The following is a 20,434-nucleotide window of genomic DNA, read 5'->3' as shown; positions in this document are numbered from 1 at the left end:
GCAAGAATCAGACCAATGTTATCTGCAGTGGATGCAGAGACACTGATTCATGCTTTTGTTTCGTCAAGACTGGACTATTGCAATGCACTGTTCTTGGGATTACCGAACTGTAACACAAAAAGTCTACAGCTGGTACACAATGCGGCAGCTAGACTGCTGACCAGAACGAGAAAGTTTGATCATATCACACCTATTCTCGCCTCTCTGCACTGGCTACCAATAACTTTCAGATCAGACTTTAAGGTGCTATTGCTAACCTATAAAGCCTTGCATGGATTATCTCCGGCCTACCTGAAGGACCTGATCATTCCTTATAGTCCTTCTCGGTCCCTCCGGTCTTCGGGAGCCGGCCTTCTTTCATTGCCGAAGGTTAAAAAGAAATCGGCTGTGTATAGCCTGCTCCTCATATAGCCTGCTTCGACCAATCGCAACAGATTGTGTGTGTTGAACAATCACAGCAGACTGGGCTACTCGGGATGCGGGCCTTAATGCGACATGATACAAAAAAGACAGTTTTCTGAAAGAAAATTGGTTTTGCAAAAATTAACAGTATGAATATAATAGGAGGTATTTTAACCCTATTCTAGTTATACCCCCAAATGCAATTATCAACCCTAAAAAAGCATGATATGCGATCTTCAAAATGGGTAAAATCTTATTTCATTGTAGAGCTGGGTGCAACACATTGCTTCACTCTCTCTCTCCCCATTCTTCACTCTGAAGATCCCCTCCTCAACGTGCCCTGTCAAACCAGGACCTGGCACAAGACAAATCTTTCTGTTGGCTGGTCCCTGCAGATACGGACTACAGATAACCTAGAAGCTTGAATGGATTAACTGTCTGTATCTAAATGTGACGGTCTTTCTAGGGGCTTTTTTGTGTGTGAAAAAAGTCAGTCGATACAACATTTGGAAAGTCAGTTGAATCTGATTATAGTCGAGTCTATGTGTGATATCTCCAACACTATAGAGCCTCTTTGGCTACGCAGATCTTAACCTGTTACTGTTGTAGAGCTAGCAGGAACATTTTGAAACGTAACACTTTGAACGCGCATGTCAGTAACCATCACAATTGGAATCAAATTTAGTGGTAAAAACTGTAATGTGTATGGAAATGTACCAATGTTATAACAAGGTTCAGCATGCTTGTCATAATTAGATCGTTTTGACATCTGATAACTACGTTTCACCAAGATGTGTCTAACCAAAGGCATATCCAAAACGCTTTGCAAGTTACTTTAACACGCGTGCATTAAAGGAAAACACGCAAAAGCAACAACACTATCACAAAAGCAACAACACTTTCACAAAAGCCACAACACTATCACAAAACCACAACACAACAACAAAAGCTGCAATACAACATAGTTGAACGAACAGGTTTGCCTATTATTGCTGGATGAATATTATTATATCCTGATAATTGATCAAATGTGGATAGGCTATGCCAAATAAAATAACAGGTAAGCTTTAAAACGTTACCTTGACTTTTGAAAGGCATACTGGCATTATACAAGAATTTGATGTTCTTGCCACACAAACTACAAAATGCTGTTTCAGAATTCAGGTTGAATCAACAAATAAGGACAATACTTTGTAATCTCCAATAAAACTTATGACAAAGGGCAAGAACTTCCCTCTTCCACACCTGTTGGCAATAATACAGAAGTCTGTTTTTTGTCAACATCCGTATGCGCTCACTTCTGTTTTGTTGTAGCTTTTGCTTTTAGCTTTTGTGTTGTGGCGCTTGCATTTGTGTTTGTGTTTTCCGTTATGTGCTTGTGAGTGTGTATCAGCGTTTTGGATAGACACTTCCAAATATTGTAAGTCAGCAAGTTAACATCATGTTACTTGTGCGAACATTTTGTTAGAATTAAAAGACATAACTGAATAAATGTAAGGTTACTAAAACTAAAATAACTAGTATGTGAACCAGACCGGTTTTCACCGGCATTCGCGGGGAGAACATCCAACTGCGTCCTTTGTTGTTTTGAATGAGAGAGCCTAGCAAACAGTACATAGCTTACTTTCAAACCACGCAAAAGTCACAGAAAATCAGGGATCATTGAGCCACATATTTAAATAAATATATGATATATGATTAGACCAGTGGTTTTCAAACTGTGGGGCGCGCCCCCCCTGGGGGGCGCCAGAGTTCTTCAGGGGGGGCGCGACGTGAGATAAAAATAAACCCGAAGAAAAACCTGAAAGTGTAGAAGTACCCTAACTAAATCAATTTTCAACCGTTTATCTTCGTGCAAACCATTTAACAAATCTACACACTTGTATCTTCAATAATATCGAAACAGAATTTCGTTATCATTTAAAATTTCTTCAGAATCACAGTTTTAGTTTCATACCGCTTCGTTTTCAGCTGCTTTCATTGAAGACGTCAGCCCATTCTGATACACCTACTTCTAGACATCGTAACTCATTCATTTTTCAACCGTTTACCATCGTTCAAACCATTGAACAAATCTACACACTTGTATCTTCAATACCATCCAAATGGAATTTTGATAGCATTTATACTTTTTTCAGAATCACAGTTTTAGTTTCAAACCGGCATCGTTTTCAGTTGCTTATAATAATTTAGGTCACCATAGCAACGCCGGTAAACAAACCCCGCCGAATAGTCGAATCTCTGGACTGAAAAAGCAGATCTGATTTGACTCTGAAAATTCAGAGTCTGGGACCCTGAATCTGTGTAAACTGGCAGTTTACACAGATTAAGATGTTCAAATGTATTTAAAAAAGGTTAAGCTAAAACATGCTTAGATAAAGTTGTTAAATTGTGTTAAGAAATGTGTTTAAAAACGCACAAAGAAGTTGTAATGTTTCAGAAATATGTTTAAAATGTTTAAAAAATATGTTTCAAATGTTTTAAAATTATGATCAGAGATGTTCAAAATGTGTAAAATAATTAAGATAGCTTTAAGAACACATGTCTTCAGAACTTTTTTTGGGGGGGGGGCTAGGCTGAATTATTTTCTCTGAGGGGGGGCTCACTCTCTCACACTTTGAAAACCCCTGGATTAGACGATCATTCAACGATGTGTCTGACCTGACAAATAAGATCCACCCATGCAAAGGACCCCCCAGCCCTCGTACAGCTCCATATTGACAGACTCCCTGAGTGGACGTACAGCACGGGGAGGTGAGGTGTGGTGGTCTGTGTGGTCTCTGACTCACCTTGAGGTAGACCTGCAGGTCCTGGGCCTGTGTGTGCAGCAGGATGTCTGGCTGCATGTGCTTCAACACGGCCACACACACGTACACCTGGTAGTCGGGGCCCATGAGCACACAGGTGGACACGTAGTGGCAGACCTCAGGCCAGTCCAGGTAGTTCCAGAAGCACTGGTTCAGCCACTGCAGGCACATCTGGAATCACCACAGAAACACATCCATCAGCTTCATACTGGGCGGTAAATCTATTTCAGGCAGGCGTGAGCAGAGCAGAGCCAGTAGGCCCGCCCAAACGAGGGGAAAGCTGTCAGGGGCCACTCACAGGGCCGCCAAAACGAGGGGAAAGCTGTCAGGGGCCAGAAGGGGTTAAGGTGAAGGTAAGCCCGGTGAGGGAACAGCCCAGAGACCTCCTGCTCTGGTTCTAGTGTGGTTCTAGAAACCCCCTGATCCGGTTCTAGTGTGGTTCTAGTGTGTTTCCTTCTCTTGACCGAAACACTGATTCTGGTCGACGTTGTGCCCACCTGGGACGGGGTGAAGCCAGACATCCTGAAGGCAGAGTGGACCAGGGGGACCTCAGCCTTGAGCAGCATCTCTACGTAGTGAGCAGTGCACCAGTAGACCGGAGGGATCCCCGAGGCCGCCACAGGGGCCGGTAGATGGACCTGACACAACAAACAGATCAGTGTAGTGCTCTTGTTATTTCTGGATTGGACCATAGAAAATATGCGACCAGTGTTGTCAAACTAAATGGACTCTAGCAATGTTATAACATTTCCAGTCGAAGCATAAATGTTGACAATTTCACATTTCCCCAAAATTGACAATTTCAAAGATACAAATCAGTAACCAGTTGATGTTAACCTATGATGAAAGTGTGATGTGTGTAGCATGCATCTATTTGTGGGAACCCTATCTGCAGTGTTATTCTTCCTCATGTTGGCAGTCTCCTAATGGAACCATGTTGCCTCAAACCGTAGTAAATGTTCTGTAACCTAATAACCGCTTGTTTTTCCTTGCTTTGAACAAAATTGAGCATCTTAGGTAGCCTGCAGCTAGCGTTGCAATGTACATAATCTGACTATACACAGTGAAGACAACGGGCTTACAGAGGGCTGAGGGGGAATCCAAAAAGGCTTTGATGAGGGGCTGCATAATGAGACGCGATCGCTGGGATGGTGGAAGACCTTCCCTCTCCTGGAGGCCTCCACTGCGGTTTACAATGATACTATAGCTCATTATGGAGCCCTTACTGTTCCTTGATTTCTTCTTTAGTCACAAGCCTCGCTGACAAGCTGTAGCACAGTGGTTAGTAGTGGTCGTTCATCATGTAGCAGTCATAGGTTCATCATGTAGTGGTCATAGGTTCATCATATAGTGGTCATAGGTTCATCATGTAGCAGTCATAGGTTCATCATGTAGTGGTCATAGGTTCATCATATAGTGGTCATAGGTTCATCATATAGTGGTCATAGGTTCATCATGTAGTGGTCATAGGTTCATCATGTAGTGGTCATAGGTTCATCATGTAGTGGTCATAGGTTCATCATGTAGTGGTCATAGGTTCATCATGCAGTGGTCATAGGTTCATAGTATAGTGGTCATAGGTTCATCATGTAGTGGTCATAGGTTCATCATGTAGTGGTCATAAGTTCATAGTGTAGTGGTCATACGTTTATAGTGTAGGGGTCATAAGTGCATTATATAGTGGTCATAGGTTCATAATGAATTGGTCATAAGTTCATAGAGTAGTGGTCATATGTTTATAGTGTAGGGGTTTTCTGCGTCCAATCAGCGAACAGAGTGTGTGGCTGAGAACAATGACATTAAAGTCAGCTCTCGTTGACAGACATCTTCACGCACGGTATTTGGTTTGTTTACAGCCTGTGTGCAATGTGATTCCCGGCCAAACGTTAGCGAATGGTTATATGGTAGATCCAGAGTGGCACTGGGCAGATCCAATAGTTTTAAACTTCAACAGACACCCGCCTTCAAGTGAGTTAACGTTTGGCAATTGAGAGTCTGATAGGACGAGGCTACAAATTTACCTGACACTAAGGCTATTTCAGATTCTGATGAAACATGTATAAACTGACCCATATATTCACTCGGAAAATGTATGTTTGCAAAAAGAAATGTACCCTCAATGATGACACAACTTTACAGCATTGTTTTAGGAAACAAATTCATTTAGTTTAACTACAGCATATTGTAAATTATATAAATGGTTATTTAACATTGTTATTTGAAAGACCCATACCTGTCAAGGGCATTGGATATTGGATAATTAGTTAAATAAAACAGCATTACAATAAAGTAATGTTGTGTTTGAGGTAGGGTATTAACCTGAAGTATGGCACTGAACATCGTATTGTACCATGAGCTACAAAACCATCTGGCTGTTGTTTTTGCTGGTTGTCATGGTACTTATGCTAATAATGCTGAACAAGGATTTCATGCTGTTAATGTTTTCTACTGACCTGTTCACTGAAATATTTAAATCAATTTAAATTCAGTCTATAGAAGGTAACAATTAATAAATCAATATTACACATCAGTAGCATTTACTGCTGCTTCCACTCATGTGCACTTTCCCATTCATGCATTAATAACCAGTAAAGAGCAAGTACAAATGAACTTAGCTAAAAAGGTAACATTCAATCAACTAACTCTTCTAAGGGAATGAATGTGGCAAATATATTTGCAACAGAAATTTCCCAGAATGGCCGTTCCATCAGATTCAATGCCTTTCTTCCAGGCAGGAGCGTTTGGTAGACAGCGATTCTGCCCCATTGGTTTTAAAATGCAATTAAAACTGCTGTGACAGTCTCTGCCCACGCAGGATGTCTCAGGACGGCTGAGAGGACGCTGGCGTGTGTAATCTGCGACTACTCTCCATTCATCCCAAGACGATCTGTGGACTACCTCCAATAAGAGTTTCAACACAGGGAAAGCTGAGCGGTAGGGCAAAATCTGTGCGCATTCACATGGGCGGCAACCTCTTCCTGGTCAACAGCCGCTTTTGTAACCGCCTCCCCTCTGCCGCCCTTCCTTCATTGAAATGAATGGAGGGGGCAAGTTGCCGCACGGCGGTGTGAAACTGGCTTAACGCTCCCAGCCGGATGCGCCATGACTCTACAAATACTCTGCAGCTGAACTTTTCAAATACAGCACTCTCTCCTCTCCGAACTGCCTCGAGGTCATCAGATCTCTCTGCCTTCTTCGTCGCCCCAACTACGTGCATAGGGCTGCCCGACATAAGTTTGTTTACATGAATACTACTCCAGCTGTCCCCGCAGTTAGGTGTAATGCTTCACTGCAGCAACATCATTAAAAACAAACCACGCCCCCTGCTCTGCATCAATTGCACTGTGACCCCTGTTATAGCCTCCACTAACAGGGCTGCCATGTTCATGTTACTGAACGCTCGCTCACTAAATAACAAAGCCCTACTAATTTATGATATTACAGGGGTTTTTCTAGAAAAAATTTGTGCGGAGCTTTTGAAAAATTTGAAAATTTGGTGCGAGGGACCAAATCCGCATCAAAAGCTCTATTGTGCGGAGCTTTTGAAAAAAAAACGACATTTTAAAAACACTGTAAACTAAGTCACCAAACGCTATATTTTCTTTCTTCTCAGACACTCTCAGATTCACTGAACTGATAAATTTGGTTCGGGAGAAGAGATAAAAGCCCGCCTACACTGTAAACTGATTGGCTGACTTACCGATCCTCTTTTGAAGCAACCTTGAGTATCCTGAAAGGCGCTATATAAAAAATATATATATTATTATTTAATTATTATAAACAGTTTCACAGAGCTTTGTATGATGAGTGAGCAATCAAACCAAGGTCAAACAGGTGAGCTACAATAACCTACACTAATGTCTGTTACAAGAGGCTGGATTAACATGTTCAGGCAGAATCAGGGGAAGCCAGATTTCAGGAGGCTCATGCCTTCTGAAGGTTCATGCTGAAGCCCCAACCTGGGGCAAACCTGGTCCAGGTCAGGTTAGCTCTGAGACAACTCCCACCAAGCCTGTAGTCTCATTGGATTAGATAACAATAACAAACAACTAGAAATTGTCATATACATAAGTCTTGTATTCCAAGTTTATTATTTTCCTCATTGTCAGTATTTTACCTTAACTAACAATTTAATAGCAACCTAAAGTAAATTTAACTGATAGGCGATTTCTATTTAGACCCTTAGTCAAAGTCTTCGCCTACACATTGAAAATGGCCATTTAAACATGGATTTGTGTGAATCTACTAAACAATAGGTTCTCCCTTTGGACCTAGTTTAACATAGCTGAGCCAGGGGGTCTAGGGGTACCGTAGCTGAGCCAGGGGGTCTAGGGTACCGTAGCTGAGCCAGGGGGTCTAGGGGTACCGTAGCTGAGCCAGGGGGTCTAGGGTACCGTAGCTGAGCCAGGGGGTCTAGGGGTACCGTTGCTGAGCCAGGGGGTCTAGGGGTACTGAGCCAGGGGGTTGAGGGGTACTGAGCTAGGGGGTCTAGCGGTACTGAGCCAGGGGGTCTAGGGGTACCGTAGCTGATCCAGGGGGTCTAGGGGTACCGTAGCTGATCCAGGGGGTCTAGGGGTACCGTAGTTGAGCCAGGGGTCTAGGAACTCAGGCTTTAGCACTTAACAGCTTAGGCGGCCGCCGAAGCAAAACATACCTACGGCCTTAACTATGACGTCCAACAATAAATACATATATATATATATGTTTATATATATATATATATATATTAGGGATGTGCATCTCCATCAGGAGGACGATGCGATACACATCTCGATGCACTGCCAACGATCCGATCCATTCAAGCTACATAAAAGCAGCTACTAATGCGATACGATACGATTCACCCCTATTGCGATGCAGTGCGATTCAACACGATACGATTCGACACAACAAGATGCGATGCTAAATAATACAATTCTATGCAATTTAATATGATACATAATGATTTATTTATTTGTCAGACAACAAATCAGTAACCAGGTTTCTGACAAAAGAAAACATTTATGTGTATGTGTGTAAGTGTGTTCTGAATGTAACATTTTTGTTGTCAGACAACAAATCAGTAACAAGGTTTCTGACAAAAGAAAACATGTATGTGTAATGTGTATGTGTATGTGCATAAGTGTGTTCTGAATGTAAAATTTTTTCACTATACCTGACAGTCACAACACAGTTGCTTCATCCTAAACATGTGGATCAACTGCCTCACACACTTAAATTTAACTAATTTGTCCTATTGTCAGGTTTTCTTAAAGGTCCATGACACTGAAAATCTCACTTTGGGAGGTTTTCTAACATAAATATGAGTTCCCTAGCCTGCCTATGGTCCCCCCAGTGGCTAAAAACTTGCGTTTGGTGTAAAACTAGCACTAGACTGTTCTGCCTCGCCTTTGAAAAAAACGGAGCCTGAAGCGCGCTGATTTGGTAATGTCTGTGCTCATGACGTCATCAGGCAATCTCAGCTCCTCCCCTTACTCTGCCTGGCCCGCCCAGAGACGTTGGCCTGCCACTGAGACTCGACCGTGCGAGCGCCACATGTGTGTGTGTGAATACACACACTGTAACGCAAGTGTTTCTTGTCGGTTCTTTGACGTGTCTTGTATTTCCACAACGAGACTGTCGTGGGGGTTATCTAAGCCATGGTTTGAGAAGGAATCGGGGGTAAAGGATACTTTGGTTTTGACTCGCTGAAGTACATGAACTGCGATCATGCCGCCGGTTGCCGCGAGGCCACATCTGCCCGTCAGCAGGCAAGCCGGCAGCAGGCAGCGAGCGGTTCAGTCGACTTCAGGTTGATGTGAAAGTGGAAGAACCAGAGACGTCGCAGAACCCGACAAAGTCGTTTGCGATTCATAATATCGTCTGGAGGCGCACACAATATGTTATATGATATAGATATCTTATGTGTTATATGATATTATTTAGATATAGAGCTCCAGGACTGTAACGCAAGTGTTGTACACTTCCTTGTTATTTGGATAACCGTTCTGCTGTTGGTGTGATGGCTCATAACACAGTCGGACTCTCGTCTCTGGTATTTCTACAACGAGACTCGTATTGGGGGTTATCTCAGCCAAGGTTGAGAATGAATTTGGGGGAAGGAACTTTGGCTTTTGACTCCCTCAAGAACATGAACCACGACAGGAGGAGAAAGGGATTCTTTGCCGGCAGCGCTTATGCACCTCCTCCTCCGGCGGTGGGTCCCTCAGCGGGGCTCAAGCGGGAGACATTTCGCCGCCAACAATCCCTTTCTCCTCCATGTCGTGGTTCATGTTCTTTCTTTCTTTGCAAAGCCAAAGTTTTGCCAAACCTTGGACTTATTGCAAGCTTTAGGGACGTATAACTCCTCATCAGCCATTTTAACTCTCCTGAACACTCCTTCAACTCGCGCGATACTCTGCCGCGACACTTCACGAGAATCTGCCACTGACAGCAGTGGAGATGAGAGCGCGTTTAGGAAACAGTTAGAGAGGGGGAATCTAGAAATATACAATTGTACCGGATTATACCGATGCAAAATTTTTAGGTACGATGCATCGCGGTTCATCCCACATTGTATCCGATGCACCCATTTTTGATCCGGGCCATCGCATCGTGAGCTTTTATGACGATGCATCGGTGCGAACCGGTGAATCTTCCCATCCCTAATATATATATATATACATATATATATCTTTTATATTATACAAAAGTATAAAATAATCTAAACTTCACTCTCTGTGTATAGATCAGGCTGCAGGTCCACAGTCCGACAGCCTATATGAAATAAGCATAAATGGTCTACCTGTAAAAGACTGCCCCCCCTTCCCCACCGTCAGACAGCAACCCCCCTCTACAGTCAGATCAAGTTGAGTAAGGCGCATATAAGATGATACAGTTTTGGAGAACCACAAAGGTTAGGAAGATCGATATTTTGAAAGGATTTCTATGTGAACGATCCAACCGCAGTATAGTAACCGTTCTCCAGGAGTCACGAATTCAAAGGCCCAACAAAATGGACAACAGACATCCAGAATACTGAAGAACTGGTACTGATCAAATGTCATCCCTTTTACTAGGCTTCACTGGGTTCCAATTGGTGCCAACATCACATTCAAGACACTGGTAGACACCCAACTGTGCTGCTTATTAAACCCTTTGTATCTTTAATCACTGGTCAGACTCTAAAGTCCCGCCCACACACTTTGGTACGTTGCCTAGCAACATTTCTGCATGGATTCAGATTCAGTTTTGAAAGAAAGGTCCCTAACTTCCAGTTCTTTTTTGCCATAACTGCATCAAGCTCTCTACCTCCTAAGGAACTGTGTTTTCTCCTTCAAAAGACGGAAATAAACATAATGTTCCCCTGAGGACCAGAGCCCACCAGCGGTAGGTCTGTACTCACAGAGCCCACCAGCGGTAGGTCTGAACTCACAGAGCCCACCAGCGGTAGGTCTGAACTCACAGAGCCCACCAGCGGTAGGTCTGCAGTGTTTCCCCTAGAATTTTTTTTAGGCCCGGTGGTAAGAGCTGATAATGTGATTTGTTATACATTTTTCACGGGATGCTAGAGTATTTGTTGGTTATTTCCATATAAAACACTTGCTTAGCCATCAGAAGTTGGTTAAGTTATGGACATATAAAGAACGAGGCTTGTGTTTCGCGGGGGCGGTAAAAATGTCCATGGCGGGCTGAACCAATCAGACGTCGCATTTACGCGATCGGTTCGTGGTATAGTTCTTCTGCCGGAGAATAAACAGTGTTTTTCTAAAAACAAAGTTGATTTAATATAAACTAATTTCATGTACAGGAGCATAAAGCACCAATACATATTGAGATAGCTGGTGGTGAGCTTGGATGGTTATGATATTATGGCTAATAATAATAATAAAAAAAAGATTTTTTTTTTTCATTTCTCTCTTTTTCATTTTTTTTGGCCGGTTGTTGGCCTGGCGGGGGCGCTCGTTGGCCTGGCGGCCCGCCAGGCCTGAACAATGGTAGGGGAAACACTGGTCTGTACTCACAGAGCCCACCAGCGGTAGGTCTGAACTCACAGAGCCCACCAGCGGTAGGTCTGTACTCACAGAGCCCACCAGCGGTAGGTCTGTACTCACAGAGCTCACCAGCGGTAGGTCTGTACTCACAAAGTCCACCAGCGGTAGGTCAGTACTCACAGAGCTGTGCATGCGGGCGGGCCAGAGGAAGGCAGAGCAGAGCAGAGTAGAGAAGTCCACCAGCCAGCGTCGCACCCGCTCGCCGTCGCCCGCCATCATGAGGAACAGGGTGGCGGCCAGCCAGTCCTGGCCCGGGTGGAGATCTGGGACGGCAGCTGGAGCTTAGGGTTGAGGATGTGTGGCTTTAGGTGAGGAAAAGCTATTGACCAAACTTTAAATAAAATAAAATGAGGATTATAGACACCAATATAGGAAATCCAATCTCAGTCCACAGCATGAAACACAGACGAGTGTTTGTTGTTGTGCTAGACCTTGACGTTGACATGTAGCCGGTTTCGTTGGAATATTAGTCTGCAACGCTATTGTGAAGCTAATGCCTAATTAATTTACACATTAGAGAACAGAAATGGGGCATTGCTGGCACTGCATTATTGTTTCTTAATGTATTATTCATCATTTTTGGACTGGTTCACGAACTCAGGGCAAGATACAGCGAGTACTATCAGGTTTAATGTCATAAATGTGGAGGTAATTACACTGCAAATGATGAAACTACAGCGATTTTAATATAAATTATTGTTTTTTGTGTATCTGTAGTGAACAGTGTTTGGTAATGGCTTACAAATGAGAGTATGATTAAGTGTTAGCGGTTTGATTGTAGGCGTGAATAAGAACATTGTTGTTAATAATTAATAATGTTCTGGTGTATTCAGGGCCTGGAAACTAATGTCTTCTAATTAACCCACACAGTAGCATGAAATTGCTTCCCAACGGCCATCCTACTATGCTGTACAAAACATGGCCAACCGTGACTAGGTATTCATAACAAACATCTGTGGCAGACTGCAGGGAGGAGTGAGGTGAGTGGTAGGTCTGGCCTACCATACATGGACATACATGGACTTCCTCCCCTTAACGAGGCAGGCCTGAAGGTCATCAAGAGGGAGTGCTTGCAGGTAAAAGACAGAGCAGGCTACCACAAGGGGAAGAAAGGCTAGCACACTACAAGCAGGATCTGTGCGATCGCCTGGAAGAGCGGTACGGCCTTCGAGAAAGGGATAGGTGGAAAGTGTTGGACTGATACGAACGGTATCCTAGAGGAGGTAGATGAGCCTTTTCCCACCCTGGGAGTTTACGAGGTAAATAACCCATCCCTTTGAACTGCTCTCTGTGTGCTGTGTGCTGTGAAACCCCACACCCACAGGCCCGCTACACATCATATATGTCAAAATAATGAAGCTGGATTCATTATTAATCAGGCGTTGGAAGGGGACAGAAAACATAGACCCACCATCCATTAAGAGGCTATGTCCTCTACCTTTGCTTATATTACAAAGGTTACTTGTGGTTATGTATTTTACATTTATTTACGAGTGCTTACTTGAGTGCTTACTTCTGTGTTTGCAATAGCGGCCCCTTCATTATTACACCACCGCTAGACATTTGGTACGCTCAAATGGTGGTGAACATTATGGCACAGGCAATCATAAATAATGTAAGTAGACTTTTCCCCTAAAGTCTATCCCTATTTGTAGTATTGAAAACGACCAGTTTTATATTAATTTGAATTATAATATTTATAGGTAATTAAAATAGGACTTTCTCAATGGACATCTCGACAAACATAGTTTCTTCTGTCCTATACAGAGTTTAGCTTTTTATATTTTCAAACCAAAACTATGAACCAAAAATACTGCTATTTGTAACCCACCGCGTTATTATTATGTGGGTTGACTACAAACAACATTATCTACATCAGCTGTAACTATGTTCTCTCAGTCTATGTTTCATGTTATAATGGACAACTAAGAAGAAGAGAGCCCATACTTAGAAGACTTCTCCTTCCATTCATCACAGAAGCACCACAGGGCTTTTCAGTGGAACAAGACACACCAAGGTCAACCCTAAGAAGGGCCAAAGCAACAAGGAGATACTTTAATGCTTGAGTTACAAGAGTTTTCAGTAATGGCTGCTGCACGGTGGGTACAATTAAAGATCCCATATCATGCTTTTTGAGGGTTAATAATTGCATTTGGGGGTCCTACTAGAATATTGTTACATGCCTGTATGTTAAAAATACCCCTTATTATTTTAATTTCTGCAAAACTAATTTGGCATCTTTCAAAAACGTTGTTTTGTCTCAAGTCGCTTTAAGGCCCCCCTCGTGATTGGTCAGTGGTGAATGGCTGACCAATCTGCTGTGATAAGTCAGCACGCCCACTCTGTTGCGATTGGTTGAACGCTTTGTGGGTGTGTCTGCTAATTCCCACCCCCGAAGAGTTGTAAACATTGCGGGTAGCCGGAATGTTAATTGGGTGACGTCAGCCCCGTCTGGCGTCACCCAATTATTGAGAGGGTTCTCGGTGGACGCCAATACTCCCCCTGACTCCGACTTAGATTTTTCTAGTTTAGCAGACGTAAAACATGTATACATACGGCATACAACAGTCTTAAGAAAATGGAAAGTAAAAAAAGCAAGATATCATCCCTTTAAAACGAATGGCTGAAAGTAGATTGAGACGGCAGTCGTTAGTGCCAATAGATACACTGACTTTCTCAAAGGCCTGTGGTCTAAAATAATCAACCAAGGCCTGCTGGCCAAAGGCATACAGCCGTTGGTCCGAATTCTGACCTCCGTCAGTTTGGCCAGTTCCCGTGCCTCTCCCAATGTGTGGGGCAGGTGGCTGAGTCCATGGCGGTGGCAGTGAGGATACTGGGGTGTGTTGTGGCTCGCTGTGCAGCCAGGAAGAGGTGGCTGTGTTTCAGCAGCAGCGCCAGCTCCTCTGTACCCTCGTCCTTCAGCAGGCCCAGGGAGCGTCCGTACCTGGGGAAGAGTTCACACATTATGAACACATTCATGTTCATTATTACCCAAAGCTCATTTTCACATTAGTCTAAATACTTTTAGGGGTCGATTCATACCTCCGGATTCGGACGAAATTCGTCCGTCCGTACCAACCGTTGTCTCCGGGACTACCCTTCATACCTCCGTCCGGTTTCAGCGTTGTTATGGATGTTACGCAATACATTCTCTAGAGGGCAGTGACTGTCGTGTCACAAATTACCGCCATTGACAGTCGCAAACATGGCATCTGTAGAGGAGATGATAATGCTTTGTGTCATCCGAAAACGGCAAAAGAAAAAGACGCAAAAAGTGTAGGCCTACAGAGCGGTGGAATGTTACACCCCTCACCAACCCGCAGATTCTCTCCTCAAAATGTTGCACCATTTTTAAATCACCAGTTAGAATTCATTGCCAAAGCAAGTGAACAATAAAACGTTAAATACAATATATATATACATATCAGATATTATACTACTCTCTCTATTTTCGCAATTGGTTGGACTTCTGACCCTATACTGCTGCCTCGATTTCCGTTGGTATTGCTCCGCTTCTACGGGAGCACTCCGGACACGCAAGCTCAGAGGCGACGGACCCACTGACAGACAAAACGACCTCCGGGACCGAATGAAAGGGTTCCTATCCGTATTTACCGTAGGTTGTGAATGGGCTTTAATGCGTCCATAGAATGTTACACGAGATGTGAAAGTTGATATCCTAGTTTTCAATCTTTATGTGTGCTCCATATATTGATGTATGATATACATATATCTATGTATCTAAAGATATAGATATAGACATACATACATACAGTGTGTGATCTCTGAAAACTGAGGGGGGGGGGGGGATTTATTGCTGAAAATAAATCAAGCATTTCAGAACTTGAACTTCTTCACTGCATTTGCAGGAATATTTTAATATGTTTTTCTTATTTAACTCATCAAGTAACATACAACAATATTTTCAATCTAATAGCCTGACTTGAACTTTCCTGATGTGGACGCATAGGGGCTACGATCATTCACAAAAAAAAAAAACATGCAAGAATTAAACCTCCCTTCCAATACCATAGACAGTGCCACTCGGCCAGGCATGCAGAAACACTATTTATGAACGAATGAATAATCTCAATCCAAAAGTACAAGGTGGCATCAAAGTAAAATAAAAATGCTACAGTGTAGGCCAATGCTATATTCTATATAGGGCCCGACCGATTCATCGGCCTGCCGATTTAATCGGCCGATTATAGCCTTTTTTAAATTAATCGACATCTGCCAAAAAGACGCAGATTACAACCGTTTTTTTTTTTTTTTTTTAAATGTTATTGCGCTTAGTATCCTGCAGATTGCGCTCCTACTCGCCTTGCTAACTAACAACTTTAGCTGGAGTAAAAAAGAGGAGATTGAATTTTACCGTACAACATGAAAGCACGCTCGCTCAGGCAGCTGCGCGCTCACCTAGCTCACCAATGTACACAAGACGCGTTGTTTGAGCATGTTGTGCCTGTTTTTCTTTAGGTCCCCGGCCATGTTAATTTGTTATACTGTAGACTCTAAAGGCCAATTTCCACCGGAATCGGCACGGAAGCGCCACGGCAGCGAAGCGGCTGTGTTCCGTACTGCAATCCCCACTGGAAGCGGCACGGACACGTTCCGACAGATGGCTCAAGACGTGCATAATTATAATAAGTATTCATACAATATTATTCACAAGTTATATTCAAACCATATATATTATAATATATATATATATATATATATATATATATATATATATATACATAGGCCTACCTTATAATCAACCATACACATTACCCATTAAATACGGTAGACCTATGATTTCTAGATGTCATGGCAACGTCCACTCGCGACACTGGACTTGCGAGGCATCGACGCAGACTTTCAATTCTTCTTTGCCACTGATTAGCTATTGATACCATACCATAGATAGACTGTATAATATTACAATACCCTGTGAATTGCATAAGGATCGATGTGAGCTCATGAATATTCATGCACAAGGGCAAACTGATTGGCTGTAGTCGTGTTCTGAGACACGGCAGCGAACCGGCAACTTTCAGAAATAGAAGAGGCAAGTATCGTAAACGAAGTGCCGGTTTGTGGACGGTTCCGTGCCGTGCCGGTGCCGTATCCAGTGGAATAGCCTACGTTCACTTTAATGGTTTCTATTATTTTCGGCGAGCGATTCGCTGCCGTGCCGCTTCCGTGCCGATTCCAGTGGAAATTGGCCTTAACGGTGTGACCATACTGCTCAGCACGCACGTGTTAGTCACTGCTCACGAGCGCAGCACATTGGGAGTTATTTATTTATTTTACATTTTACATTCCACTCATTTTAGGCTGTAAATGTATTCTAAAACACTCAAAGGTTCTGCATCGAATTCACATATTCTTCAAAAGTGTTTAAAGTATATTTAAGGAATCAAAAACTAAGTTTTATAGGCTTTTTTTTGTTTTGCTTTTAATCGGCCGATTAAATCGTAATCGTAATTTTTCTCTTAAAATCGGCATCGGCATCGGCACTCAAAAATCAATATCGGTCGGGCCCTACGATATACTAAAACTGCTTTGGTGACAGACCCCCGTCGTCTTTTTCTGAAGCATGTGGCCCCTCTTTCACCCACATCTCTGCCAATCGCTGGGCAGGGAAGGATCAACCCCTGGTCCATTTACTGATATGAACAGTAGGCGGTTCAGGGTGGAGAGGGTCTAATGTTTCTGTCTTCTGTGGGAATATGGTTCATTGCGCTGAATCCCGCACACTGGGAGTGTGGAGACAGTGGTGAACACTGTAGCATGGAGCAGCAAAATTGGGTCTTCTGTGACACCAACACTTGAATGGGTAGAACTCCTCGAGGAGTAAGGGACTGGTTGCGGCCTCAAAAGCAGGAGACTTGTCGTCCCCATACAGGATGCACTTGTCCTCATCAGATGGCTATCTGACGAACTGGACTGATAAAGAGCCGCTGCAGCCGTACTAATTCCTAAGACCTCAGAATCCTCAGTGTAACACCTCACACCACAGCTGGCCTCATATATCTCAGAGTCCTCAGTGTAACACCTCACACCATTGGCCCATGGTGCTGTGTCCTCTCTCCTCTGCAGAAACAGGGACAAGGCCTGCAGACGCGCCAGCGCATCTCTTACCAACGGCCTATCCACCAAAGAGTGTCATTGTGTCATTTTACCATGAACACCCAACATTTGGCCCCCTCTATGGAACATCTGGATTTCCATCTGGATCAAGGCTCCAAAGAGTTTGACCAAGGCTGGATAGCTCTGCCAGAGAGCTGTAACAGACATGTAGGATGAGGACAGCCAGTCAAACACTCTTCCTATCCTGTGAGCGTGCTTCCCCATATCAGAAGCCGCAGACTCAGGGCTTTTAGAGAAAAATGATTATAGAGAATCAATGAACATCTGAAAATGGCGTGTTTCAAAGTGTTTCACAGCATCATGGACCGCGAGTTGTCACTTGTTGTTGAAACAGGTAATAACGGTCAGGATGGGGTCTATATTCGCATGTAGGAGTGTGGCTGACCCTCTGTATCAGCCCATCATAGCAGTGGCCCCATCAGTTGCAAAGCCAACAAGCCGGGAGGGAAACATGTCTTAAGAGATTGCCGTCGTAGGAATGCTTTGGAGCAGGAAAGTGCAACATTTCTTCAGATATGGCCATCCTATGAAGGCTTTGGATCAAGATGTCATGGTCCACCCAGTGCATGACTGCACTGGGTGACCATGACTTTTTTTTTTGATTCCTTGTCATAGGGAATCCTAATATAGATGATTAGGCATGTTTTGTTTGACACTGTTCTGCTCTCATCAATAAGAACACTGAACTTTTGATACAGTCCACTAACTGAGCCGTTATTTTTTCTCAAATTAATATCAGCATATAACGACAAGGCTTGTCATAATGCAGAATACATCGACAGTTTACACCATTAAGATGATGCACTTCCACCAGCTGTGGCTTCATTTTGAAAGACAGGTTATTTTGGCAGACCTTCTAGGCTGTCCACATGCAATTCTCAGTTACTTTTATACTCTTCTCATTGTGATTTATCCACAGAGCTGCACTGTTATCTAGTGCCTTTTCAATTGCTGTCTCTCGTCTTCTATGAAACCTTTTTTCATCCATAGCCTCAGTAGGCGAAACGTTAGCTGTCAGTCTGGGTGGTTTGGTCCTTGTTCATTGAGTCAACCTGGGATTCTGAGCTCCGCTGAGGCTGAGAGTTGCCCTCGATCCGACCAAAAGTATCATTCTTTGTTCGAATTCTAGGATTTTTTTGTGAAAAAAAGAATTGGTATCAATTTTAATAGAACCAGGATCTTGGTATATACACAATGACATCTATTGTCCCACCAACAAGAGTGCTTACAGTGGGTGGTCCATTTCGGATTTTATTGTTCTCACATGAAAATGACACTATAGACATTTCAGGCTGTTGACATTTCAGCACTTTACATAGATTATAATACTTATATTTTAGGTATTTTATATGGTATATTAGTGAAGTGCCATTGATCACTTTGAGGGGGGGATCAATTTTGTGTGTGTATATATATATATATATATATATATATATATATATATATATATATATATACACATATATACAGACACACACACACACACTGTATATATACAGTATATAATTTAGTAATAGAACAATATAAATGAAGAATATAACATCTACAAAGTCCAAGTTCAAGTAGTGATAGACCTGGATATCATTGATATAATATGGATATCATATCAATGAACGTGTTTGAAATAAAATGCCATGAATAAAGCATGCAGTACCCATGAATATCATACACAAACTGCCCTAAATGCTATTATTTTTGAGAATGACTGCGGTGTAGTATGGCAAACACTTTTATTAACAGGAAATTAGACTACAATGAATACAAATTCTAATGTCAAACAGACTGGCTTGTTAAGAATATGAAAATTAAGAGCTCAATGATGTTGACCTTTCCTTGTTTCTGATTTCCCGGCTGAACTGATAACAGCAGTGATGTGCAGCTACATACCTGACACAGATGTTGATGCCCAACAGCTGAACAGCTGACAGTTCCACCCTCTTCACACTGCTGTCCTTAGCTGTAAAACAACAAAAAACGTATTAACTGAAATCTTCTGTACCCAGATGTAAGAATAAGGCTCATAATGAAAGCATAGGGAATGGTCAGTCCATACGACCTTGCATCTGTCAACATGTTACATTTGCAAGGCTTCATTTTGATAGTGGAGTCACAGGGCCCTATCTTGCATCCAGCGCAATTGACTTTCTACACTGACCCATGTTTCGTTGCTAGTTTTCAACTGGCGCAGAGCGTTCTTTTCCCTCAATCGCCACGCGTCGGTAAATTAAGGAATGATCTTGCGCCCCAAGGGGCTGTTCGGCAAAAGGAGGAGGCGTGTTCTGGCGCAAACGTTCCCTGGTGCTATTTTGCAGTTTCAGAAAACAATTCCGCCACAAACCAGGCAATATCTTGTTTAAAGTGATTGGCGCGTTGTTCAGATGCTATTTTAAGGACGCATGCATAATGTTGCTTGTGCACCTTGCACATAAACTTTGCTTCTCTCATCTACCTAGACATAGACACACATTCTTGGTAAATTATTTGGGAAAGAACAGCTGATACAGCGGTAATAAGTTGTACTATTAAATCAATGCATCTGCAAACACCGTACAGCAAACACATATTTTCTTGACACAGACGTTCAAGCCCATAACTTTTAGGATTGATGAGTATATGATTGTGAGAAAACATTGTCTTACCGCGAGTGAGTGTTAGGCGCGCGTGTGTGTATGTGTGAAATAATTAATGAATGCGGGCGCACGTGTGTGCGTCCGTCTGTTTAAACGCACGCAAACTAAAGACGTAACGCATAATACAGTCCATGGCAATGTTAACAGGGGGAAACATGCATATTAGGAACACAAGCCGATAATGATAATGCATACAATACTGGTAAGAAACGATGTTTGTTAATGTATTGAGTATATCCTTAAATAGAATCACAGTTACCGCATATCATATGTGTGTTAAGTTTTCTTTGCCAAAATGTATTTGAGGAGTCAGTATTTCTGAAGTTGTGGAAGAAAACGCTATTCCATGTGTGAATTAGGCAATATGATTTGGCAATAAACTGAGCCATTTCAGGTTTGAAATTCATGTGGTCATGCATCTGTC

At 42.8% G+C, this 20,434-nt stretch overlaps 1 protein-coding gene across 1 annotated transcript in view; it reads right to left on the bottom strand.

Annotated features, from left to right (window-relative positions):
• The window catches only part of tbc1d32 (TBC1 domain family, member 32), a 73,266-nt gene that overhangs the window by 12,035 nt on the left and 40,797 nt on the right, over positions 1-20,434 (bottom strand). Inside the window, exons 31-35 of the mRNA XM_056580908.1 lie at positions 19,268-19,337; positions 14,077-14,186; positions 11,363-11,517; positions 3,707-3,847; positions 3,192-3,380 (exon numbers count right to left, since the gene is read on the bottom strand). Of these exons, the coding sequence (XP_056436883.1) occupies positions 3,192-3,380; positions 3,707-3,847; positions 11,363-11,517; positions 14,077-14,186; positions 19,268-19,337 (665 nt within the window). The remainder of the gene's footprint in view (positions 1-3,191; positions 3,381-3,706; positions 3,848-11,362; positions 11,518-14,076; positions 14,187-19,267; positions 19,338-20,434) is intronic.

This window comes from Gadus chalcogrammus, chromosome 21 (assembly GCF_026213295.1).
Source record: "Gadus chalcogrammus isolate NIFS_2021 chromosome 21, NIFS_Gcha_1.0, whole genome shotgun sequence".
Lineage (NCBI taxonomy): Eukaryota > Metazoa > Chordata > Actinopteri > Gadiformes > Gadidae > Gadus > Gadus chalcogrammus.
The sequence above is the reverse complement of the archived record's forward strand: the minus strand, read 5'-3'. Positions and strand labels throughout refer to the sequence as shown.